At 37.7% G+C, this 24,417-nt stretch overlaps 1 protein-coding gene across 7 annotated transcripts in view; it reads left to right on the top strand.

Moving 5' to 3' along the window:
- The window catches only part of LOC131027990 (uncharacterized), a 200,942-nt gene that overhangs the window by 148,707 nt on the left and 27,818 nt on the right, over nt 1-24,417 (top strand). For 5 of the 7 annotated variants that reach the window (XM_057958098.2, XM_057958100.2, XM_057958097.2 and 2 more), the window contains exons 12-13: nt 15,554-15,642; nt 15,741-15,769. In XM_057958098.2, the coding sequence (XP_057814081.1) occupies nt 15,554-15,642; nt 15,741-15,769 (118 nt within the window). Of the gene's footprint in view, nt 1-2,635; nt 2,866-2,969; nt 3,033-15,553; nt 15,643-15,740; nt 15,770-24,417 lie in introns of those variants that run through there. The other 2 variants (XM_057958101.1, XM_057958096.2) reach the window with 2 other exon arrangements.

Raw genomic sequence — 24,417 nt, forward strand, 5'->3', positions numbered from 1 at the left:
AGATCACTCCATCCAATAGATTACACAAAGTCTTTGCATTTTTTATTTCATTTGAGGCATCAATAGACTTCAGGAATACCATTGCACCATTTGAAGCCACTAAGAAGTTGAGGAGAGTCCTATTCCGTCCATCTGTCCATCCATCCGATAAAATTCTACATCCTTTTCTCCTCCAAAATCTTTTCTGATCATCAACAATAACTGTGTATTTCTTACGACTTGCTCTAGCAATGGCCCATTGAAGTCTTTACTTGTTGGGGCCTTAAACCCCTTACCTGCAACTATAAATGCATTGACCAAACCTTCCCAATAGGCATCGTTTGCTGCATTGAAAGGTTTATTATTGTAAAACCAAAAGTTTGCTACTTGCTATCTTTGCTTGTTCATGCTTCTTTCTATCCCATCCTGTACCTTCAAGTGAAGCTTGTGCTCCTAGAACATTGCGTGGAACAAAGTAATTAGGGTCTGATCTAAGAGGAGTCTCACTAGCCTCACCCTCATTGTCACCAAAAGATGAAAGTGATTGACGTAAATTTAGGCTTCCACAAGTACGACCAAGGGGACCCAAAGTGGACAATGGGGGACTCATTGCTCTGCTGATATGGCTTCTTGTGTTTTTTGCCTTTATTTTTTTTGCATATCATACACAGCAAGAAGGTCCTTCATCTCTCTAATAATCTACGGAGTGCTTTTGTGTAATATCCCTTACTAAATAAGGCCTCAAGTTGCTGATTAAAGGCTCAGGAATATTGTTAAACACTTTGCATACAATGTCTGATCCTGCTGATTTGAATTTGTAGGCTGCAATTGATGTTATTGTATGCTTTTAACAATACAATGTTATCATAGAAATGATATACTATCTGTTTAGATCCCTGGCATACATATAAGTGTCTTTAACTTGTACAGCTAGCTGACATATTGTCAAACGTTTTCCATGCATCCTAAGTTAGCCAATATGCTCCTACAGCAACTAGACATTGATGCAAACACTTGGCAAGCATTTATTCAATTCCGAAATGAAGGTACAACAGCGACACTTTGTCATGACTTATAAAACTATATGCAAATAGTCACTTACAGACAATAGGCATTTAGACAAACATATGGCGTGCAAATTTGGTTTCAATCCTTCTTATTCAAATTGAGATACTGGTATGTAATGGACTGGTTACAAGATCAGATGCCAATGTGCTGATTAGAACAACTAAGACTCTTGGCTTTACAATGAAAGGCACTTCTACAATCTGAGTAGAAATGGCAGCCACTATAACTATTTAATGTAATCATAAATGGATGCGAAGTAACATGAAAAACCTGGTTTATTACATCGCCTATACTGATGATGATATGGCAGCCACCAAACAGTCTTCAAACATCTTTCTTAAGCTCGAATTATGCCTCTACATATGCCGCCCCTGTTCTTGCTTGGCAACTTTTAAATAAATAAATGCAGCAATAAAAGGTCTCCAAATTGGTATTGAAATGATTGCCAGAACATTAGCAATTGATTCCTCAAATACCCATAACCAAAGGATGCCTCCAAGTAAAGATATGAACAAAATATGTTTTCAGTGATGCCGTAGGAGCGGTTTATCAGACCCTTGGTATTAATTATCATTTTTTTGGTAGCATATCCCTTTGTTTTTCTAGATTTTTTTTGATTTTCAAAACATGGAAATGAAAAAAAAAGAGAAGAAAAATCCTTACCTAGATCTCTTTTGTTGTTTTAATCTTGTTTCCTCTCCTTCAAACCCTACAAACATGTTTTCAGCAAGAATGCCAAATGAGTGAAAAATGAAAAAAAAAACCACTTTAAAACACGGCTGGGCATGCTTGTTGGGCAACACGAGTCTCTAGGTCGGATTCATGAGTCCCGACTTAGGACTCGTGCGAGTCATTGGCACAGACTTGCGAGTCTTGTGCCAAGACTTGTTAGGACTCGGTTCGCGAGTCCTTGGCGAGTCGACTCGGCTAGCCAATGGACATGTGAGTCTGTGGCGAGTCCCACGTGTCTTCCATATGTGTAAAACTGATGATTTCCTAGACTTTGTTAGTCCGTAGCCATGCTGTCTATGTCATCTTTAGTGTTACTATCCTCATTTCTTTCCTGTTTCTTACATTTGCTTTCTGGAACCTATTTTCCATTACATGATCTAGTTGTTGTTGCTGTTATTATTCTTGTTTTTTCTGTTACTATTTGCATCAATGGGTCTGTTGATACCTAGTTCCTTGATTGTTAACTGGTTTTTTCCTTTTATCTGTTTGGGAGGTTTAGCCTTGGTTTCCCCTTGCTTTGGGTATGCTCTTGCCGAGTGTGTTGTTCATGCTATAGGTTGCAGCCGAATGAAATATTCTAGTTTTCAATTAGTCGTTTCTTATCTATTCCCCCACTTTTAGAATTAATCTGTCTAGAAGCCTCTTTTACATATATATTTTTATGCATATTCAGGCATAATACTCTACTATCAGTAAGTTCATTTTGATTTTAAGCTGTCAGATATCCCTTTCTTACTGGAATTAGCACTGTACTTGGTATTTTCATCCATTAGTTTGAAGGTTGGTGACCAGTGATCCATAAATAATATTCTAGTTTGAAAAATTAAGGCCCTCAGAAATTTCATGCTTTCGCCAGATTTTGTTGCAAAAATCAGCAGGAAACAACCATTGGGCAATGGGCATTATTATGTGCTCCATCGATCCAGGTGGTTTTGGTTCTGTAATGCCTATGCTATTATTATAGTTCTGGTTTAGTGGAAAGCTCCCCTGAATCAAGAAAGCATGACAAATTCTTTGACCAGCCATGAATGGTCATCCATTTGCTCCATCAAAAGCAGAGACCTTTGGAGGTTTATCTTGCTTGAGGTAACCTACATTTTCTATTGTTTGATGGAAAAATGGGCATGGATATTGTATGCTTAAAATGGTACCTTATAAAATCTTAAAGATCCTCCTTGTTATATGGGCAGATATCTGAGAACTTTGAAGTTCTATCAATTGTGGAGCTTGGCAGGCTGAGGTACTGTGAGGAGGTAATGGCCTTTTCAAGCTTTGGAATGTGATTTCCTCAGCCCTGACATAATTTGTAGGATATCATAGCGTTGGAAATGATGGCTTAAGTATGATGGTATCGTTTCAGGGTTTTGAGGTTTTTATGGTTACAGTTACACAACATGGATTGTGTCAATATGCTACTCCAGTGATGCACATATATTCCCTTTTATCAACTATTTATAGAAGAGACGTACATGTAAAATGTTTTATGAACAAAAAAATAAGTTGACAAAATCTGAAAGACTAAGTCCTATCTTTCGTAGATTGTATGGTACAAAATATTCTCTAGAATTATTCTTGGTTGATGCAACTCTTTTGGTTTTTGATCTAATTTGTGATGGATATATTTAGAAAAGAGCAGACTGTCCTAATGGGATCTTGTTATCTTTTATCTTGATCGCTTTAAACTTTATTGATTGAATGATAACTACATATAATGAACAATAATTAATTTCAAGGCTTGCTTAATCCTGTAAATTATAACGATAATTTGGTCACATTTTTCATTGTTTTACCATAATCCATTGATTCTTCTGTTTTAATTATGCCATTGTTTACTGGATTTATTGCATATCACTATAGAACAGAGAAATACTGCTGAGAGAGGGGAGGGGTTAATAGAATATTAAAATATGTTAATTTTAGTATTAATGCTCATTCAGTGTATATTCTATTTTAGAAAGATTGTCTTCGATCTTCTCAGTAGTTTCTTTTTAGAAACTTGCTATTCTTGTAAATAGCTTGTATTATTTATGAGCGTTTTGCTCATTCTGATTATTCAATCAATTCTTTGAAATCCATTGCGTGTTTCGCACTGTTTTATGGTATCAGAGCTACAGGAGGAATTTTTTCGGAAATTTTTTAATCCTAATTTCTAATTAGTGGAAATTTTCGAAATTATTTTTTGGAAAATTTATCAAAGTTTTCTGGGGCGGAATCGTCGTTTTTTTTTCGACCTGCAGGTTCGTCGTTTTTCGGCAACCTCTGTCTGCAGGGTCGTCGTGCGTCGTCGCGACCTGTGTTCGCGCAGGGAGGGGCGTCGTTTTCACTTCGGCGTCGTTCAATCTGCAACTTTCGACGATCGCAGCTCTGTCCCTGGTGGTGTCCGCGGCTCTGTGCAAACCCTGGGCTCGTTTCTGACCTCGGCGTTGCGACCTCCGCCTGCAACGTCCCGCGACCTGTTCCCGTAACCTGCAACGATCTTCGGCGTCGCGATTTCAAACTCTAGCGTCGCCGTCGCCACCTGCAACTTTCTCCAGCGTCGTCCTCTGCAAGCACGACCTGCATCTTCGGCGATAGTTTTTTTTTCTCTGCAAACAATGGCGCTGACCTCTGCAATCTTCGATTGAAGTTCTTACCTCCAGTTTTTATCGAAGCTCATTTTTTCTTGCAGATTCGTGGTGGGTTTTTCAAACCCTAATCTGGGTTGTTGTCCATTTTTTCTGGGTGCCTCGATTTTCATGCCTCGATTTTCGAGCCCACGAATCCAGATTCTGACAGGAGAATCCTTTTGGGTTTTTTGCACGCTTTTCTGGGTTGTCATTGGATTTTTCTGGGTCAGCCAGGAATTTGTCTTGGGAAACGTGCAAATGGCTTCTCTCACCAATCTGATGTTAGAAGGCAGTCAACGCTTTAATGGTCACAACTACAACATCTGGAAACAACGTATGTTGACCATTTTTGAATATAGGTGTCTTGACCAGCTTGTTTTGGGTAAAGAACTCAGTCCTGGTACACCTGGTGCAGATCAAGATAAGTTTGATGAACGCAATCGGGAGGCAGTCATGCTTCTCAAACTCTCAGTAACTGATGATCAGTTATCGCAGATTCCTTCCGGCAAGACAGCTTCTGACATCTGGAAGCATTTGAAGGAATTGCATGAGACATCCGACAAGAGCCGAGCATTCTTTCTGAAGAATCAGTTGTTCTCCATTATGATGGACGAACGTATGTCCTTACAGGAGCACCTCACGAGGATTAAGGACATTCGAGATCAACTCGAAGCTATTGGTCGGACTATGGAGGAAGAAGACATGGTTGTAATCACTTTAAAAAGTCTTCCGAAATCGTATGAACACTTCATTGAAACCCTCAATATTACTTCCACTAATGTTGATCTGAAGTTTTCAGAACTATGCACCAAACTTCTACAGCAGGATCGCTGGAAACAGCAATTTGGTAGTGGTACTACATCAGCCTCCTCGGAAAATGCCTTCACAGCTCAATCTTTTCAGAAGGATAAAGGCAAATTTCAGTCCTCTCAGTCTTCTCAGCAGAAAGGGTCTTCTCAGACACAGGATGGAGCTAAGAAGAAAAATGTGCAGTGCAATTACTGTCACAAGTACGGCCATATGAAGAAAGATTGCCGTCAGAGGCTCGCTTCTGAACAAAAGAAGCAGGGAGGGTCACACCAGAAGGCGCATGTTGCGGAACATTCCGAGTAGAAGGAGTCCGCCTTTTATGCTTTTATGGCTAAGAGGTCTTCAGATCATGCCAGGTCTTCTGCTTGGTACATCGACTCTGGTGCATCACGTCACTTTTCTCATCGACGTGACTGGTTTACAGACTTCTCACCTTTCAGTGATTCCGTTGTATTTGGCGGAGGTGAGGAGTATACAGTTGTTGGCAGAGGCACTGTTCAGATACAGTCTGGTGGCAGGACTCTCCTTTTTTTGAATGTGTATTATGTTCCTGGAATGGAACTTAATCTGCTCTTTGTCAGCCAGATTATGAGGAATTCTCCTCAACTAGATGTGGTGTTCAGTGCTCACAAGTGCTCCATCATTGATCGGGAGACTCGTCTTACTGTTGCTGTTGGTCTAGAGGATCATGGCCTATATAGGCTTCTGGACACTGGTGATTCTCCTGAAGTGGCTCTGGCAGCTCGTGTTTCTCCTCTTAGCACTTTGTGGCATCAGAGATATGGACATCTCAACATTCAGTATCTCTCTCAGCTATCTCGGGAGGGACTTGTTTCAGGGTTACCTGATATTCAGACTCAGCATCTTGGAGTATGTGGCGCCTGTCAAGCTGGCAAACAGCATCGGACTTCATTCCCACATGGAAAGTCTTGGCGCGCATCTAAGGTACTTCAATTACTTCATGCTGATATTTGTGGTCCTATGAATACATCTTCTGTTACTGGTTGCAAATATTTTTTGCTTATTGTAGATGATTTTAGTAGAAAGATGTGGGTGTACTTTCTTAAACATAAATCAGATGTATTTAGTATCTTTCAGAAGTTTAAGTCCTTTGTTGAAAAAGAGTCTGGACATAGTATCATTACTCTTAGGACAGATAACGGGGGGGAATTTTGTTCTTCTGCATTCTCCAACTTCTGTGATACCCATGGCATCAAACGCCAGTTGACTACACCCTACACTCCTCAGCAAAACAGTGTTGTCGAGCGTCGCAATCGTACGGTTGTTGAGATGGCTCGTTCTATGTTACAACAGAGGAGTGTTCCGAACAAGTATTGGGCTGAAGCAGTATTTACTGCTGTCTACCTTCTTAACCGCTCTCCTACTCAGGCTGTTAAGGGGAAGACTCCAGAAGAGGTCTGGTCTGGTCGGAAGCCTCAGATCAGCCACCTGAAGGTTTTTGGCTCTGTTGCCTATGTTTGGATTCCAGATGCTAAGCGCTCCAAGTTGGATTCCAAAAGTCAGAAACTCATGATGACAGGATACAGTGATCACCATAAAGCCTACAGACTGATAGATATAGACACTGAACGTCTTATCTTCAGTCGTGATGTTGTATTTGATGAAGACAGAGGATTCTTTCAGTCCCCTTCTTCTGAGCAGAATTCTGAGGATCAGCCTCACAGTGTTCTTATTCCATTAGGTTCGCCTAATGGGAGGGATGATGCAGAATCTATTTTCGATGATGCACTACCTGAGTTCCCTCCGTAGAATAATCCTCCTCTTGCTGCTCCTGTTCCTGATCCTGAGCCTCTTCCAGCTCCTCTAGATGTTCGCAGTTCTACTCTCCGGCCTAAATGGTGGGCCAAGACCATTGGTGACCTCAGGGATACTGAGCTCATTGAGGGTAGAACCTCCCGTAATAAGAGCAAACAGCAGCATACAGTCAATTTTGCTCTCATGGCTAACATACACAGTGTTTTTGAGCCTTAGACATACTCAGAGGCTAAAGGTATACCTGAGTGGGAACAGGCTATGGAAGCTGAGTTCCAGAGTCTTCAGAAGAATCACACTTGGGCCCTTTCTGATCTTCCTTCAGGGAAGAAGCCCATTAGCTGCAAATGGGTGTACAAAGTAAAATACAAAGCTGATGGAACCCTAGACAAGTATAAGGCTCGTCTTGTTGCTCGTGGGTTCTCACAGAAAGAAGGCATTGACTACGAGGAGACTTTTGCTCCTACAGCCAAAATGAGTACCATACGGCTCGTTCTTGCCTTGGCAGCCCAGTTCAGTTGGAAAGTCCATCAGATGGACGTCAAGAGTGCTTTTTTGAATGGTGACTTACAGGAAGAAGTCTACATGACGCAACCCCCAGGATTCAAGGTTGCTGGTCAAGAACAGAAGGTCTGTAGACTAGTCAAAGCACTCTATGGTCTAAAACAAGCTCCTCGGGCTTGGTACATGAAAATTGATAAGTACCTGACAGATCATGGCTTTCAGCGGAGTCCATTGATGCAAACCTGTATATCAAGTATACTAGTAATGATATTCTGTTTGTGGTTGTCTATGTGGATGACTTAATCATTACTGGCAGTTCAACACATTTGATCACTGGGATCAAACAGGATTTGTGCCGCACTTTTGATATGACAGATTTGGGACTTCTACATTACTGCTTAGGAGTTGAAGTCTGGCAGACTGAGACCAGTATCTTTCTCTCTCAGTCCAAGTATGCCAGAAGTCTTGTGGATAGGTTCAGAATGCAGGATTGCAAACCTGCCTCTACTCCTATGGAACCCGGGCTCAAACTTTCAGCTCAGTCATCCTCACCAGTTGTGGATGAATCTCTGGTTAGGCAACTAGTGGGCAGCCTCATTTATCTTACTGCCACTAGACCTGACATCAGTTTTGCAGTGAGCTACATTTCACGCTTCATGACAGCTCCCAAGGCTGATCATTGGTTAGCAGCGAAGCGTGTGCTGCGTTATGTGAGTGGCACTTCTGATTATGGACTTCTGTACACTCGGAGTTCTGATCCTATACTCAGTGGTTACACAAATTCTGACTGGGCAGGTTCGGTTGATGACCGTAAGTCTACAGCAGGGTATGTGTTTAGTTTGGGATCTGGTGCTGTCACATGGACTAGTAAGAAGCAGCAGGCAGTGGCTCTCTCGTCGACAGAAGCAGAGTATCGGGGAGCAGTTAAGGCATCTTGTGAGGCGGTTTGGCTTCGACGAATGCTTGCGGATATGCATGTCTCCCAGGCAGGTCCTACTCCCTTGTTCTGTGATAATCAGGGAGTGCTCAAACTCGCCAAGAATCCAGTCTTCCATGAAAGAACCAAGCATGTGGAAACGCATTGTCACTATATTCGACAGCTGGTTGAAGACGGATCCATCCAGTTGCTGTATGTTCCTACCTCGGAGCAGCCGTCGCACTGTTTTAGGGGTGTGAATGAGTAGTACACAAAACTTTAACCTTTCTTAACAACTTTAAACTTTTACCAAGCTTTAATCTGAAACCTGAAAGACATAAAAGATGCAGCAATTGAAACTGAGAAAGGTTCAACAGCAAGAACACAAAGCACAAGATTTTACGTGGAAACTCAATGTGGGAAAACCACGGTGAGAAATGCCACTAGGATCTACTGTCCTAATCCTGCCTCACAATCTATACTCCAATTACAATGTTTTAAGGGATCAACCCTAAGGAGTCTGTGATGTCCCCATCTAAACAATCAAAAAAATGATAATACCCGCTCTAAAATAAAATTTAATAATACAATTAAAATATAAAATTATATATATAACTAAATAAATGAATAGAATGAACTAAATCAAATCTTAATAATAATAATAAACAAGATTTAATATATAATTTATATTTATTAAATATTAATATAAAGTTCATATTTATCAAATATAAATTATCAAATATCAGTGGCTATCTGCATAAAGAATTGGATAGCAATGAAAGAGAGTAATAAAGGCAAAACACATATGGAACCTAAACGAAGACATATGGCCAGCCACGTAAGCAATATCCAAAAGTAAATTAGGCCAGAGGGAAGATTATAATCCCTTCACTCATAGTAAAATTCTGCACAAAGAAACAAATGCAGATCGGTGGAGTATCAAAAATTATTGGGAAGTAAAAGTCTACTGAATAATAAAGTCGACCAAGGCAAGAATAATAGATGATGCTGGGTATAAGAAACACGATAATACCCAGCCAAACATCAGAAATAAATATATCCACTGCTATATCGATTTGAAAGAGAAGACCATCCATCTTTGAGGGATACATGATATTGTCGAAACATAAATTATATTCATTGATAAGTGGACCAGTTATATTATTCACCAGAAGATTAATTATTCATGAGTGATTAACATAAGATGGATGCAGCGGATAGCATTAATTATGAAAGGTTACAATTAGTATGTGTTAGGAAGGAAGGTAATCACAAAGAGAGATGAGACATGCCTTATCCACGTGACTTCTTATCCTAAGTGCATGATATAAGAGGGTATTCACAATCTCTTTATTCATCATCAATTTACTTTCGGATTCTTTTACAACCTTATTTGGTCAAGGAAAGAAAAACGAGAAGAAGATTAATTCAGAACTGTCATAAAGTTTACAGACAGCAACTTCTTTGTTATTGGTGGTATGCATGGGATGTGTTTAATTAATGAAGTCTGTTAATATCATTATGCAGAATTTGAATAATAATATTAACATAGACTGAAATAGGCACTATGGTAATACATAATTTCATGAGTGGCAGACCAGATCGAACATGTGTCAGTTCTGTTTACCATTACCAGCCATTAAATATATTAATAACTAATAATGTTTTAGCAGTGGTAGTATTAATAATTGATATAATAGGTTATCAGCAAATACATAAACCATAGGTAATATTATTTAATTCATTTATTTGTCTATGTATATTTATATACTCAAATCAGAATAAGGAATAATATAAAGGTTAGAAGCGTAGATATTGATATAATAATAGATAGAAACTACTCTGGAGAATGACATACAGTGTAATACTTTCTGAATATATATATATATATCAATTCAATATCAGGAAAAATATTATGTTATCATTGATTTTTATTCATGTTAAGATAGATTTGTCTCCTACTCAAGTTAGTTTTAAGTCAAAATGTATAGAAATAGATTAATTATTGTTAAACAGGCCTAAACTTAGTAGGGGACAATTACAGAGTCACCAAACCCATATTAAGAGCACTAACTCTTTTACTACACAAATATTGAGTTATCAACTTCAGAATAATCACTTGTTAAGCTACCATTACATAATCAGTACAAGGTCTGAAGTAAAAATGATTATATAACATTATGGACTAGTACAGAATGATGAAAGAATGCAAATAGTCTGAACAATATCTCTGTAATACCCTTCAACAGCCCTCCAAAAATATGTGTTACTGCGATAAATCTTCAGACCACTGAATAGTAATATCAACTCTGTATGAGATTTCGAAACACACTGCCAAAATGATAATATATGAGATTGTTCTCAAATCTGAAATCTTTCTCTAATCTGAGTATCATTACCAGTCAAACTGAATTAGCAGGTTCAATATCCATGTAATTGGCCACACAATCTGAATCATAAAATCATCAGGTTCTTCAACGAAACAATAAAAACAACAGAAATTATATTATACCTGACTCAACCTCTGCACTTTCTGTATGCATACTGAATTAGACTTCTATATCCTTTATTAATTAAGCATACTTAAGAACTTTTCTTACTGCTGATTCAGAACATCCTTCACTATCACAGCTTTATAAACATTAAAAGCAACAAGAGAATCTCATCAGATTATAGACGTTTTTCAAGAAGTTCTTCACTGTACTTTTCCTTTTCATTATCACACAAAACAAAAAAAACATTACAAACAGTTGAACTCCAATTCATATATATAGAGGTTGAATGTGATTTGACGAAACTAGAACCAATCATAATAATCAAAACTGCCTCCAACTAATCATAATCGGTAACCACTTATAACTGTCCCATTAACAAGTGTCTAAAGCAAATCACTTAATCTCATCGACAGGAAGAAGCTATAACTGCTTCAGTTATACCCAACTGTAGCACTTTGAGACTTATTTTAAGTCAAACATTTTCTTCAAAAAACTTTACACGTATACCAAAAGTCATATGCAAGCCATACAAATCAAAAGAAACTTCGATCAGGTATTACTACAGAGTAACATGTTTGTTCTTGCTGGGCACATGTTAAATGTATATATCATCAACGCGATTCACATTTTAACATGATGCAGGTGTCTGACTTAAGTTGTTCTATTATTCTTCTCTGATGCACATGCTTAATAGAGACATCAATATATTGATTACAACCAAGTATATATATATATATATATATATTCCAGATTTCCTTGTGAGTAGAAGAGTTTGAACCCAACACAGAGAACTAATACATCAAAAACTCCAATTTGAAGTATATGTACAGACTCCAATGCATTTATCAAGTACAAATTTCAAGAGTGGATACATCTCTGTATTTATTTCTGCAAAACAATATTTTGACAGTGAATAGTATAACGCATTTCACTTTGACTAACATAGAGCACGTTAATACCATCTGAATGTATAAAGCTGACTGAGATTTGAAAGTGTAGATACAAACAACTGCCTCATTCGAATATAGCTGTAAAAGAAAACTTCACAAGACATTGTCATTGTTATTATCACAATCAGAAATAGTAAAAATGAGAATGAGTCTATTTAACATCAATGACAAATTTTCAACAGTCTCCCACCTTTGGCATTGATGTCAAACCTCAAAACAAATCCCCAATCAAAAAATGAGACCAAAATCTTAGATGAAATCTCCCTGCAAACAGCAAAATATCTGCAACGACGTCTGAAAGTAATGTCAAATTTGAATCATAGTCAAATCTGAAACAAACAACTGTGAACTCTGCAACAATTGAATCACTGAATCTGAATCACTGTCACATCTGAAACAAACCACTGTGAACTCTGCAACAACCAAACCACTGTGAACTTTGCAACAATCAAGTCACCAAATTCCCCCCCCCCCCCCCCCCCCCCCTTTGACATCAATGACAAAGTGATGGGGAATAAAAGATAGAAACAAGAATATACTCCCCATAAGTAGATGGTAGGGTGAAGCCAAAGTTAGGGTGGCAAAGACACAACCCCAAGCTGGGAACGAAGAAGTTCAAAAATTGCCATAGGAAGAGGCTTCGTGAAGATATCAGCCAAATGCTGTTTAGTATTAACATACTCAAGACAAACCTTCTGATCAGCAACCTGTTCTTTCAAAGAATGATATTTGATAGAGATATGCTTAGTGCCAGAATGAAGAACAAGATTTTTGGAAATATTAATAGCACTAGAATTATCACAAAATATGGAAACTGGACAATCAAATACCCCCTTCAAATCTGTGAGGGTTTGCTTCATCCACAAGACCTGTGTGCAACAAGAAACAACAACAACATATTCTGCCTCTGCTGTAGACAAAGTAACGGAATCTTGTTTCTTGCTTAACCATGCAATTAGCCTTTTCCACAAAAGAAATGTACCACCACTGGTATTTCATCTATCATCAACACAACCTGCCTAGTCGGCGTTTGTGTAAATGATGTTCAATTCTCAATTCAATATGCAAGATATATTCTAGTTTATATTTTCTTGATCTATGTATTATCTATTTATATGATAAATCTGATTATCTTCTTTTGTATGGCAGGTGATAGGAGCATTTATTGATTTCGATGTCCTTCTCACAAATATCGATTGATATATATATGCAAGAGGGGAGGATCAAGCAATGCCTTGACCGATCAAGACATTACTTGATCGCACCCTTTGACTTATAATTACCAATCGGTGTATACTTTAATCAACAACCCTATACTAATCGGTGCATACTTAACTTATTACCCGATACAAATCAGGGTCTACGTAATTTATTATCCGATGCCAATCGGTGTCTACGTAACTTGTTAACCGATACCAATTGGTGATCACTTAATTAATAGTTCAATACCAAGCGGTGTATGCTTTGCCACCCGATAACAATCGGTTAATCCCGATAACCATCGTTTGTTTACTGTTAATAAATCAACCGATATAAATTGGGGTACATGGTTAGCCCGATAATAATCGGTGACCACAGTTATAATGCAAACCGATATTAATCGGTATACTATGCTATGATATGATTATCGATGGTTTGAACATTGATCGAACTAAGTAGATTGAACATATACAAGTGAAGAATGATCATCAAATGAAAGAACAATAGGTTGAAGTTTTTCCTAATAGTTTATCGATAGGATAAATGATTGAATGAGAGACTTCATTTATCTCTCATTCAATCATTTATCTTACCGAAGCTATCATGCATTAACACTCCCTCTTAGCTAGGTAAGATAAACGAAAACAATATATCAAGCATCACAATTCAAATGATGGTTAGTATTCTTTACACAATCTGACTCTCTAGAAAATCATATCACCTAATCACATGATATGAAGTATCACCTAAACACATGATGGAAATGTCCATCACGTCAATCTTGTGATGATAGGATATCACCTAAGTGTTTGCCCTCTCGGGTAAACGGTTAAATGCAGAACGTAAATGCACAGAACATAATGGAAATATGTTAAATAACCAGCCTCTATATTAATTCCACAATCCATGTACAATAAGTGCTTATAACATTACATTTGACACGACTAACATGATCCCACTTCGAAGAAAAGGTACAAAATATATAATACCCGAAAGGGTGCGACACAACCGTTGCGACTCCAACTACCTACCCGTCGGCTAACTAACTGACTGCCGTAACTCATTATTACCGACGACAACATAAACATAATATAACAACATAACATAATGATTATTCCCGTCAACATCATCCCCCCCAAGAAAAGAAGTCGACTCCGATGACTTAATACAAAATAGAGATGAACGGTAGGAACTCCTGACGCCAGTCGGGCCTGGATCTTATACACTTGCTGCGTCCTCGCCTGAAAACCCTTTTTTGCTACCATCCGATGCTCAAGTGCGGATTTCACCAATATTGCTTCCTTTGCCATCACAGTCCTCCTGTGCCTGACCCAAACTTGTCTGCAAAACACGTTTTTCAGTCTCAGCTTCCACCAACTGCTACTCAATTGATACTGTCTCCCTAGCCAATTTGTCGTCGATAGCCACCCGTGTTGCTCTCCCGACATCCAACTCCTGGGTATGCTGAACTAAGTCTCACGCGACTATTGCCTCCAACCTGGTGGTCAGCTCCTCCCGAGCCCTCTGTGCATCCACCAAGGCAACCTCACGTCCAGCCGAGACATACTCTGAGTTCCTCAAAGCGTACCAGTCATGCCTGGAGGTGGCCACAATCTGCTGGCACAAATGCTAGGAGACACCTCAAATCCTCCATCACACTCCCCAAAGGCTAAAAACTGAACTGAATAACTCCCTGGTGTCATACAACTGTGCGGACCTGCAATGCCTTCCCTCAAACTCTGTTTGTTCCCAACCTCCAAATCCGTCTCCCTCTACGGCTTATGGCTTCCCCGCCAATGCTTAGCTGCAGGCTTCTTTCTCACAGTACGGACAACCACAACACTTCCCGTGGTATTCTGTAGCTCAAAAGTAAACTGGGGGTCTGGGGGCAACGCCCCCAGCGGGGTCGAGGGGCAGCGCCCCTCGCGGGGTCTGGGGCAGCGCCCCAGCGGGGTCTTGGGGCAGCGCCCCTGCGGCCAACACCAATTTACAACTCTCAGAACCATACGAAAGTCCATGGCGCACAACATTTCTGTGATATTTTAAGATGCTAAAAACCCTTCTTTTCCACTCTGAATTTCTAGTGTCCTGGCTTCAAACTCCAGCGAATCATTTTAAATCTGGTCGTCGTCATTTTTTTCTGGTAGTTTTAGTTCTCAGTTATGCTAATTTTGATTTTGAGCTATTTTTTTTTCTGGTGGTTGCAAAAAAAACAGTTAGAAGAATTCATAATTCGACAAGGCAAGCGTTTCTAGTATGCAATATTCTTCAAGGCTTATTAGGAGCGGGTCATTGGATTTGTCCATTCCTATGTCAAGTTGTACTTGATCAGTTCTTTATGCCTGCATAATAGTATCCCCTCTTATCAAAAGTGACAATTACCATTTGAATATGTTGTTTTTTGGCCCATTATGTTTGTTTAGAAATTTCAAAAATGGTTTATTGAGAAGCACCATATTTAATGTTAGCACCACATGATTTCTGCATTGCACTGATGGTTATACTTGAAGTCTAATTCAGATCTGACAGCTGATGCATCGGGAAACGAAGCTGAAGGAGAGTTCATTGAGCCATTAGATCCTTTAGAAATGAGGAAATTTCTGAATTTGGTGAGTTTTTTTATTACTTAAAGGTGTCATTTGTGTATGGAGAGTTAAAGGCTCAATTTTTTTCTAACAAACTAAGGATTTTAAATTGGTTTTAACAGGTAGAATTTGTCCAAGAATTATTATCCCGGTGAGTTTTGATGTTATCCTTCTTGTTTTGAGGTTCAGTTCTGCATCATCCTTTACCATACAATTTGGAAGAGAATTGGCTTGTAGATTCGTTTTTGTTTGAATTTTTTCCCATTGCTACTAGTCCCTTTGAAATGCCTTAAAGAATGTTGCAGTGCATTTATACTCTGTAAATGAAACCAGAGAAAAGGGTAACTTATGCTCAATATTGGTGCAAATGAATGAGATTCAGGAGATAAATTATTAAAGTAACATGGAAAATGATAAAGAAAGCAGGACATTCAGGATATTCATGAAAAGGTAGCTGGATTAATAAATAGATCCATGCTATATACCACATTTTTAACTTTTTGTTCTTTGAATTTTAATTTGATTTCTTCAGAGGGAGCATGTAGGATGAAGATTATTGGAAATTCCTTTCTGTGCTTTTAGCAAATGATATTCTAGGTGGAAAACAAATGCTCTTAAGAAAAATTGCTGTTGTTTTGACTTTTAAGTACTAGTTAATAATCAAATAATTTACTGTTTACTTGTATATGATTATGCTTTCAAAGTTTGTTCCTAGGTTCATCCCTGGACACTTTGTAACCTGGACTTTGTTTGAACCAATGTTCCACGACCGTTGTGGATGGGGAGACGGGGGGACGGGCTTTGGGGACGGGGGGACAAAGGGCCTAAGTTTCGGGGACGGGGGGACGTGGGCCTTTGGGCGGGGGGGAGACGTGTCCCCGTGGAACACTGGTTTGAACTAGGTATTGGTCTTGGGTTGGTTCTCATACTAAAATGGTCCAGAATTCTTTAATTTTCTGTACCTTGCCTGGTCACAGCTAGGCATAGGTTGGCATTGATTCAGCTATCCAAAATAAGGCAATCTGTCTCTGCATTCCATTTGGTCTGCCACAATATATGCCTGGCATTGGTGTCGGTGTGGTTTAGGCAATGTTATTCACAATCCATCATTTTACAATCGGTCGTTTTGGATGAGGTAATGCCCTTCATAACTACTATTTGACAGTATTGATCTATAAAGCAGCATATTTCATCTCCTTGGTTCATTGCTGGAATCAAGATCTATGCTCCCTAGACTAGAAAGAGATAGCTGATCTGACAGTGGTTCAGCCACATAAGTACGGATAATATTAGAGATCTATCTATAGGAGACATATCTGTAGTGGGCGGTGGTTTCTTCTAAGATAAAACTGGTACTTAGCTAGGCCACACATAGCGTGCCTGTTCAAACTTTGGCTATACCAAAGGCAAGTTGGTGTTCGTAAATGGAAAAAAAATAAGATAGAAAAATAGATTTTTATATTAATGAAAAAATAAGTTAAAACTTATTGAAATAAGTGTTGAATTATCGATTTATAAGTTGTGGTTTATAGGTAATTTTCTTTGCATATATGGTTTAAATATATTTATTTGGTATGATTTCTTGTAGTTTTAATAATTTATGTATTTTGTATATGTTTGTAGCGAAGCCATACCCAATCTGGGTAAGGAAAAATTGACCAACTAATTTACCCGATCCTTGTTTACATACACCAACTGCCAATTTAGTTTTAAAAATATTTGTTACATGAATTGATAGATTCATTGGATGTCTTTTCATCATGCTTTCTCATAGTTGATGTAGGATGACATTGTACAAGTAATCTTTCTTGGCTTTACAATTGTTGTTTTAAATTTAAAATCAATTATGAGGCTATGGGAGAAACAAGAATTGATTGGTGCCTATTCAGGGTTACAGAGTCACTAAGTGTGATGTGCCCATCTTTAACCTTATAATAACAAGCAATAAAATACTTAGGTGATCAAGGGTGGCAGCCTTGAAACACCTTCAACTAGTTAGTAGTTAGGAAACAACAATTTGTACATAGTATTTAAGAAGTTCAAGCAGGTAGCTTTGCATATGATATCAACAAAGACTGAAGCATGAAGACCTTATGAGGAAAATCATCTTATTCGCAAGATTTCACAATTTTCCTATCAAGAATCCAAGTAAAGCATAGAGAATAAGATGTAGTAGTGAAGATAAGAAATTTGATATACTATATACTCGTTCTCATAATCAAGGAATGAAGACTTTAAGAGAATACAACATACTGAGCTCACATGATATCAAGCATGTCCATAAGATGACATCCTTTATCATCAAGATAATATGAAGGAAGAATGATGCATAAGGAAGACATGGTTTTCATATGGGAACCTATATCATAGCATCTTTTTATCTACTATATATGAAAACAGATCCTTATTGGTAGCATCAATGCAACAGCCATCATGCAAAGATGAGACTAATAAATAACGGGCCATATGATCAGACAAGCATCTTAATCATCCAATGATTATTATTGCTGAGAACATAACCAAAAGAACATAATCTAGCAGCAATTAACATCGTTTGAATGGAGGATTTCGATAAGCTAGTTGATCTGCAATAAAGGGTCATGTTAACCATGAAATATCATCATATGTAATGCACAAGTGATCTTCATAATCACCCATCGATTACTAACGAATTGGAGGAAGACCAAGAAGATCGGTCATCAATGAATGTTGACATCAAACAGTAAGAAAACATATTCTCAGTATTGAAGCCTTTAGGGAGTAAGTTGATCAGCGATTTACTCATCAGATTATTTAATGAACAGTCATTGTACTTTTCATTATGAAGGCAGCGACTAAGGTAGACAAGTGCAATTTGAATAGTAATTAATCATGGGAGGCAGCAATTAGAATAAATAACAAACTATATTGGAAAGATGCGATTTGGATAACAAGCTGATCTGTTATAGTTTTGAAGAGATACGATTAAGGGAGAGATATGTCCCTTAACATTAAGGGAGAGATATGTCCCACTCTCAAGAACATCGGATTTTGTCTTCATTTAATATTTACATCCAGTATTGGATCTGCTCAATTGAGCGTAGGCTTTTGATATCAAAACAGGTTGCATACATTCAAAATGAAATTTGAAAACAACACCAATGTTTGCATACTTTCCAAAGGTTAAATCAGAAACAGCAATCATTCCTTTTATTGCTATAAGCAATAGGAGAAAGACTATAAGCACATTCTTATTGCTATATCACAAACGGCTTAAAGTAGTTGAGAGATAACTTGCAGCATTATATATATTGACATATCAGGAAGAGCAGAGTAAATACAACAATTGCAGATCAGCATATAACAGAGATCAATCTTTGCATAATTCTCTCAACCCATATCAGAGATATCAAGATTTCTCTATTCCAGATTTAAGTATCAAAGCTGGTCATTTCATCCCACCATTCTTATATCACTTGATATATTATATGTTTCAGAATTAATATATATGTATAGCAGATTATAAATGGTTATCAGCCTTGTAAGATTCATAAGGATTTAGAGGTTGTCAAGAAGAAGTCTCTTGCAATTGATTTGTTAGTTAATTGTTCCCTTCTTTCCTAAAAATATATATTTCTTAACGCATCAATAGACTTCAATGGTCATTCGGGAATTGTGACCTTGTAATAATTCAACCTATGGTGGGCTATTAATGTGATCCTACCTAAAAATCGATTTTGTGACAGTGATATTCTTATTATTTCAGTGAAAGAAATTACAGTGATCCGTGAACAAAGACTAACAAAAAAAATAACACAAATGCAACAAATGTGCATTGATGGACTTTACAATCCTTAATTATTCTGTCCAAAGAAATAACATATCACAAACTGGAGACAATACATATTGAAGTGTGTATTCATATATTCCTCGAATCAAAGTATGCAGTGTTATTACAGAAGATCTATATAGATGATGGACAATTTTTTCCCTTGAAACAGGTTTAGAACAAATTTATCTCACCTAGGATACTAAATTCACAAATTAGTAAGACTTTATGAATATTCAGAACCTTTAAACCCTTAGATGATGACAAATTTCCCTTTTAAAGGCAAAATATAACCTTACCAGGTTGTGAGAAGAAGTGTGCCTTGGGTCTAATTAACAGTGCTTTGAGTGCAACTTTTGGTGAAAACTTGGAGTCTTTGTCAGCAGCAACATTGCATGGTTCATTTCTGTAATAAAGCTGGAGATATTTGGGAAGCCCATGGTAGATTAGGGTCCTAGTAGAAATTATTGGGTCTAGTGGATATTGTTAAAATTTTGGGGTATAGTCGATATTGCAGAAAATTCGGAGTATAGTGGATATGTCCTAATCATAGAAACGAGACTTGGACTCGGTTCGGACTCGGTGAGGCTGACTCGACTTGGGACTCAAACTCGGCAAAAAAAACTCGGTTGGACTCAACAAAGTGAAAAATTCAAGAAATTTAGAGATTTTTAAAGATTTAAAACTTGTTTCATGCACCCTTTATTAAATACACCTTAAAGACACAATAACATCATCAAATAGAAGCTAATTTGATTACATGCACAAGTGTACATCAATCACATAAGCATAAACACAAATTGTAGCTGAAGGAAATAACAAACATAGATATATAAATATTGTCAAATATATACATTATTACAAAACTCATGCAAGAAAAAATCCATGTCATCATATGATCAAATGTTCCATGCAAATATCAAAATTAAAAACAACTACAAGCCTATGGCTTAGAGGAGCCTGCATCCCTCCTACGAAGGCGTCTAAGGTAGGTCCTATATGATTCGACAGACATAGCCTCTACCTGTGACACCATGCCACCCTCACCAACATCAGGTATATGAATATTTGTGTTTGCCTTTGGCTCTGCTGTCTTTGCTCGTGTTCTCTGCTCCTCCTTTGCCATGGCTATAGCCTCATCCTCTCTGTTTGCCTCAGTTTTTTTTTTTTAAACTTAAAATGTCATTGCCGCCGGTCAAGTTTGAGAGTCGAGACTCAGCGAGTCTGGGCGAGTCCAAGTCCAGGAGAGTCTGGACCCCATACTCGGTTGAGTCCGAGTACAAGCCCCCTGGACTCGTCGAGGCTCGCTCGGCTCGAGACTCGTTGAGTCCAGGCAATTCTGGGCGATTTTCGTTTCTTTGGTCCTAATACATAGGAAAGTCTCACAATATCCAGAAGAGGCTAAAGTTTTGTAATTGCATAACTTCCTCAATTTAGCTTGGATCTTCCCCAAACTTGAAATGGGACATCTTGGACACTAAAAAAACTCTACAATATTTAGAACATGCAAAAGTTCTGCAATTGCAAAACTTCCTCAATTTGGCTTAGACTGTCCCCAAATTTAAAATGTGACATCTCAGACACTAAGAAAATTATGCAATATCCAAGACATGCAAAAACTTCACGTTTACATAAATTCCTCAATTATGTTTGGATCTTCCCCAAATTTGTAACGAAGAATACCGAATTGGGTGTTCTACATGATGGGAACTTTGGCAACCATCATGCATAGACAATTTTTTGGCTTTTTAACTTGGATGCTTAAGTTAGAATGGGGGTTTGAGTACAATGACTAAAATCATCTCGTAAGCATCACAACCCCATAAAGACTTTCTCAAGTTGGTTATGCATGATGGGAAATGAGATGGGGGCTTTAAAACCTGTAAGACCTAATAATTCCCTTCCTAGCGAATTTCAAATTCAAAAACTATTCAATTTTTCATGGAAGTTAATTCATAAGACAGACCAAGTATCTATTAATAGAGCTTCTTTAAGTTTTTCACCAAATTTTAGAAAACACATAGAAGGTCAAATATTCATATCACTCAATGATAACTTACTCCTTATCATTCGAAAGCCACAAAAATAACATTTTAAACATACAAGGAAAATACCTTCTTTTCATGGTTGAATGGTTCACAAACTCGTAGAGTACTCGACGAGTTTTGAAAACTCACCGAGTTTGGCGAGTTTCTATAAAATACTCGGGTACACTAAAAAAAGAGGCCCAAACATTTCAAAAAATTATCTATTTTTGTTTTTTCAGGTCAGTTTCATTCTCTTCATCACAATATATACATAAAATATAACATTTAAGCTATAAGTGGCATTTCAATATGTCTTTTTTCTTTCTTATACTTTAAGTTATATTTCATGTATATATTGGCAGGATGTTTGAGAGTGGTTTCAGATCACTAGGAGTTATAATGCAAATTCTAGGTTTTAGAAGATCTTTTAATTTTTCAGACAGTCAAATTTTAGTAATCAGTATGCTCCTATCAACATTCTCTCGCTCTCTCTATCTCACTCACTTTATCTGCCCCGGATTTTAGACCTATCCATCTCCCTATCACTCTTCCTCTATCCTCGTCTCTACCACACTCCATCTCTCTCTCCTCTCTCCCCCAAGATCTAGACCTATCTCTCTACCCCTCTCTTTCTCACCCTCAGACCTCGACAAGGGGTGCTACTCTCAACCTAATTTTAATTAGCAAATGCTTGGTGCAAAGTTGGGGTGGAAATACACGTCAAAAAATTTGCCCTCAAAATCTTATGTCAGCCTTGTAGTTCATCCAATTGTGAGCGCAATTGGAGCTTGTATGAAGCAATCCACACAAAGAAGAGGAGCAAGTTGGCACAAAAACTCCTCAATGACCTTGTCTTCATGCAATATAATCTTCAATTGCGCATAAGGTAGAGGAAGTAGAAGGTGGTCCAATTGACTTGGATTATATAGATCCTTACAGTGATTGGACATCATAGGAGCAACCTCCATTGTTTTCCGAGGATGACATCACTGATTTGGAGAGGCAGGCTATGGAGGAGGAGGGGGTTGGATTTGATTTCACGCTGGATGACATTGGGGAGGAAGAGGATGAGGATGAGGAATCATTGCCAGTGCAAGAAGTAGGTGGAGACATAGCTTCATCCAAGATGGAGGACGAGCCAGCCATAGCGAGCGAGGAGGCACAATCACACCCATTGCAGACTTCTAGGACTAGACCCTCTAGTTCTACCTCTCCCCTAGTTTTTGCTAGAGCTGGGAAGAGGAAGTTGTAATTGTAATGATGTATTTACTTCTGGTTTTACAAAAACTATTTACTATTTTGCTTCCAGGCTTCCAGCGATCAACTTTCCTCATGAGGATGTGATTTTGTAAGCACTTTGCATTTAAATATATCTAGTATCAGCTTGTTGCTTTTGTGTTCTCATTTATTGACTCATTGGATGCATCTTCCCGTTAAATTTTGCAAACAAAAGACATTTTTAATTAAATTTAAGCGTGTTTTTAAGTTGCCGAGTTTTTCTGAGTGTTTCCCGAGTTTTTTTTTCAGGCCTTGGCGAGTTTTGCCGAGTGGCGAGTAGTTCATCTATGTATGGTAATTGGTATGATGATCACAAATACCTAATGCAAGCACTTCTCAAAGCTCCCAATATTCCCAAATCAAAGAATTTTACCACCATCTTCCGAAGCTCAAGAACAATACAAGGTTTTCAAGAAATTTCTCCTCAAGTCCCCCAAATCCAAAAATATGCATCCCCCCTTCCAAGAATGAATCAAACTTTTGAACCTTAACCTTTTTCCCATCAACAATATAAAATCTAATTTTTCAAATCTAATATTATTGTCTATAAATTGCTGTACAAGTCAAAAATCTTGTTTATTGGCAAAATCAGAATTAAAACTAACATATATACATATCACCTGAAGGATATTTGTTGCCATAAAAGTACATTTTGTTTTCAGCATTTTTAAAAGATACCATGTCTAATTTATTCGAACCCTTTCATTTTCAAGTGGATTTTAAAATTTTTAAAAGCACTAAATTAAATCCTACACATAAGAAATACCTTTATGTATTCTAGAAAATCAAATAAAGCATGGAATACACATTTTATTGGGTTCTTAACATAAATGTGTTGAATCATACATGATTCAGATTGCTGGATTACACTGGTTTTACACATCTTACATCCCATTACCCCATTATAGAGTGAGATGGCTTAACACAAACACATCCATGTTATCTCTCCCTTATTGGTTGTCTTTGGTTTACATTTGTAATCCTGCACGCTCAAGCACATGTCAAAACTATCTAGTGCAAGATAGCTGAAGCATAATATAAAGCCAGTGAGCACAATACACTTACACAAGTCACACTTCTCACAGAATCTCATCATGTGATAATTTTAGTAGAATATTAATTCTCTATTGATATGTGTAATCAAAATGATATTTAAGACCATGATCAAATCAAATACAATCATCATCAAATGCAGTTTTGAATCATCAAAATGAGAGTAACTAACATCATATGATCATAATAAAAACAATGAAGGGGTCAACATGGCTTTGTTGCACAATATTCTTGTGTGTCTCATATAGTTATAGAGTCATGTCATCATAGAATGTGATCAGAATAGGTTACTAATGTGACAGACATTGTAATGAACATAATCTCTGGTCATTGTAATTGAAATTATGACACAACCTAAATGATCAACACTATTAGCCTCTCAAAAACCTCATACGAATAATTTCTATATCAACATGTACAACACCTAAGAAGGCATCACAATAATCAAGCATGACCCTTAACCACAAACATTAATTTAGGATGTAATAATGATCACACATTCAATAAAAGGTATAAGGCAGTATAATCATGATCATAAACATTCTGTATTATTAATTGTTCCACGGCCGTTGGGGACGGGGGGATGCGGGGACAGGCTTCGGGGATGGGGGGACAAAGGAAAAAAGTTTTGGG

The sequence above is a fragment of the Cryptomeria japonica genome, chromosome 5 (assembly GCF_030272615.1).
Source record: "Cryptomeria japonica chromosome 5, Sugi_1.0, whole genome shotgun sequence".
NCBI classification, from domain to species: Eukaryota; Viridiplantae; Streptophyta; class Pinopsida; order Cupressales; family Cupressaceae; genus Cryptomeria; species Cryptomeria japonica.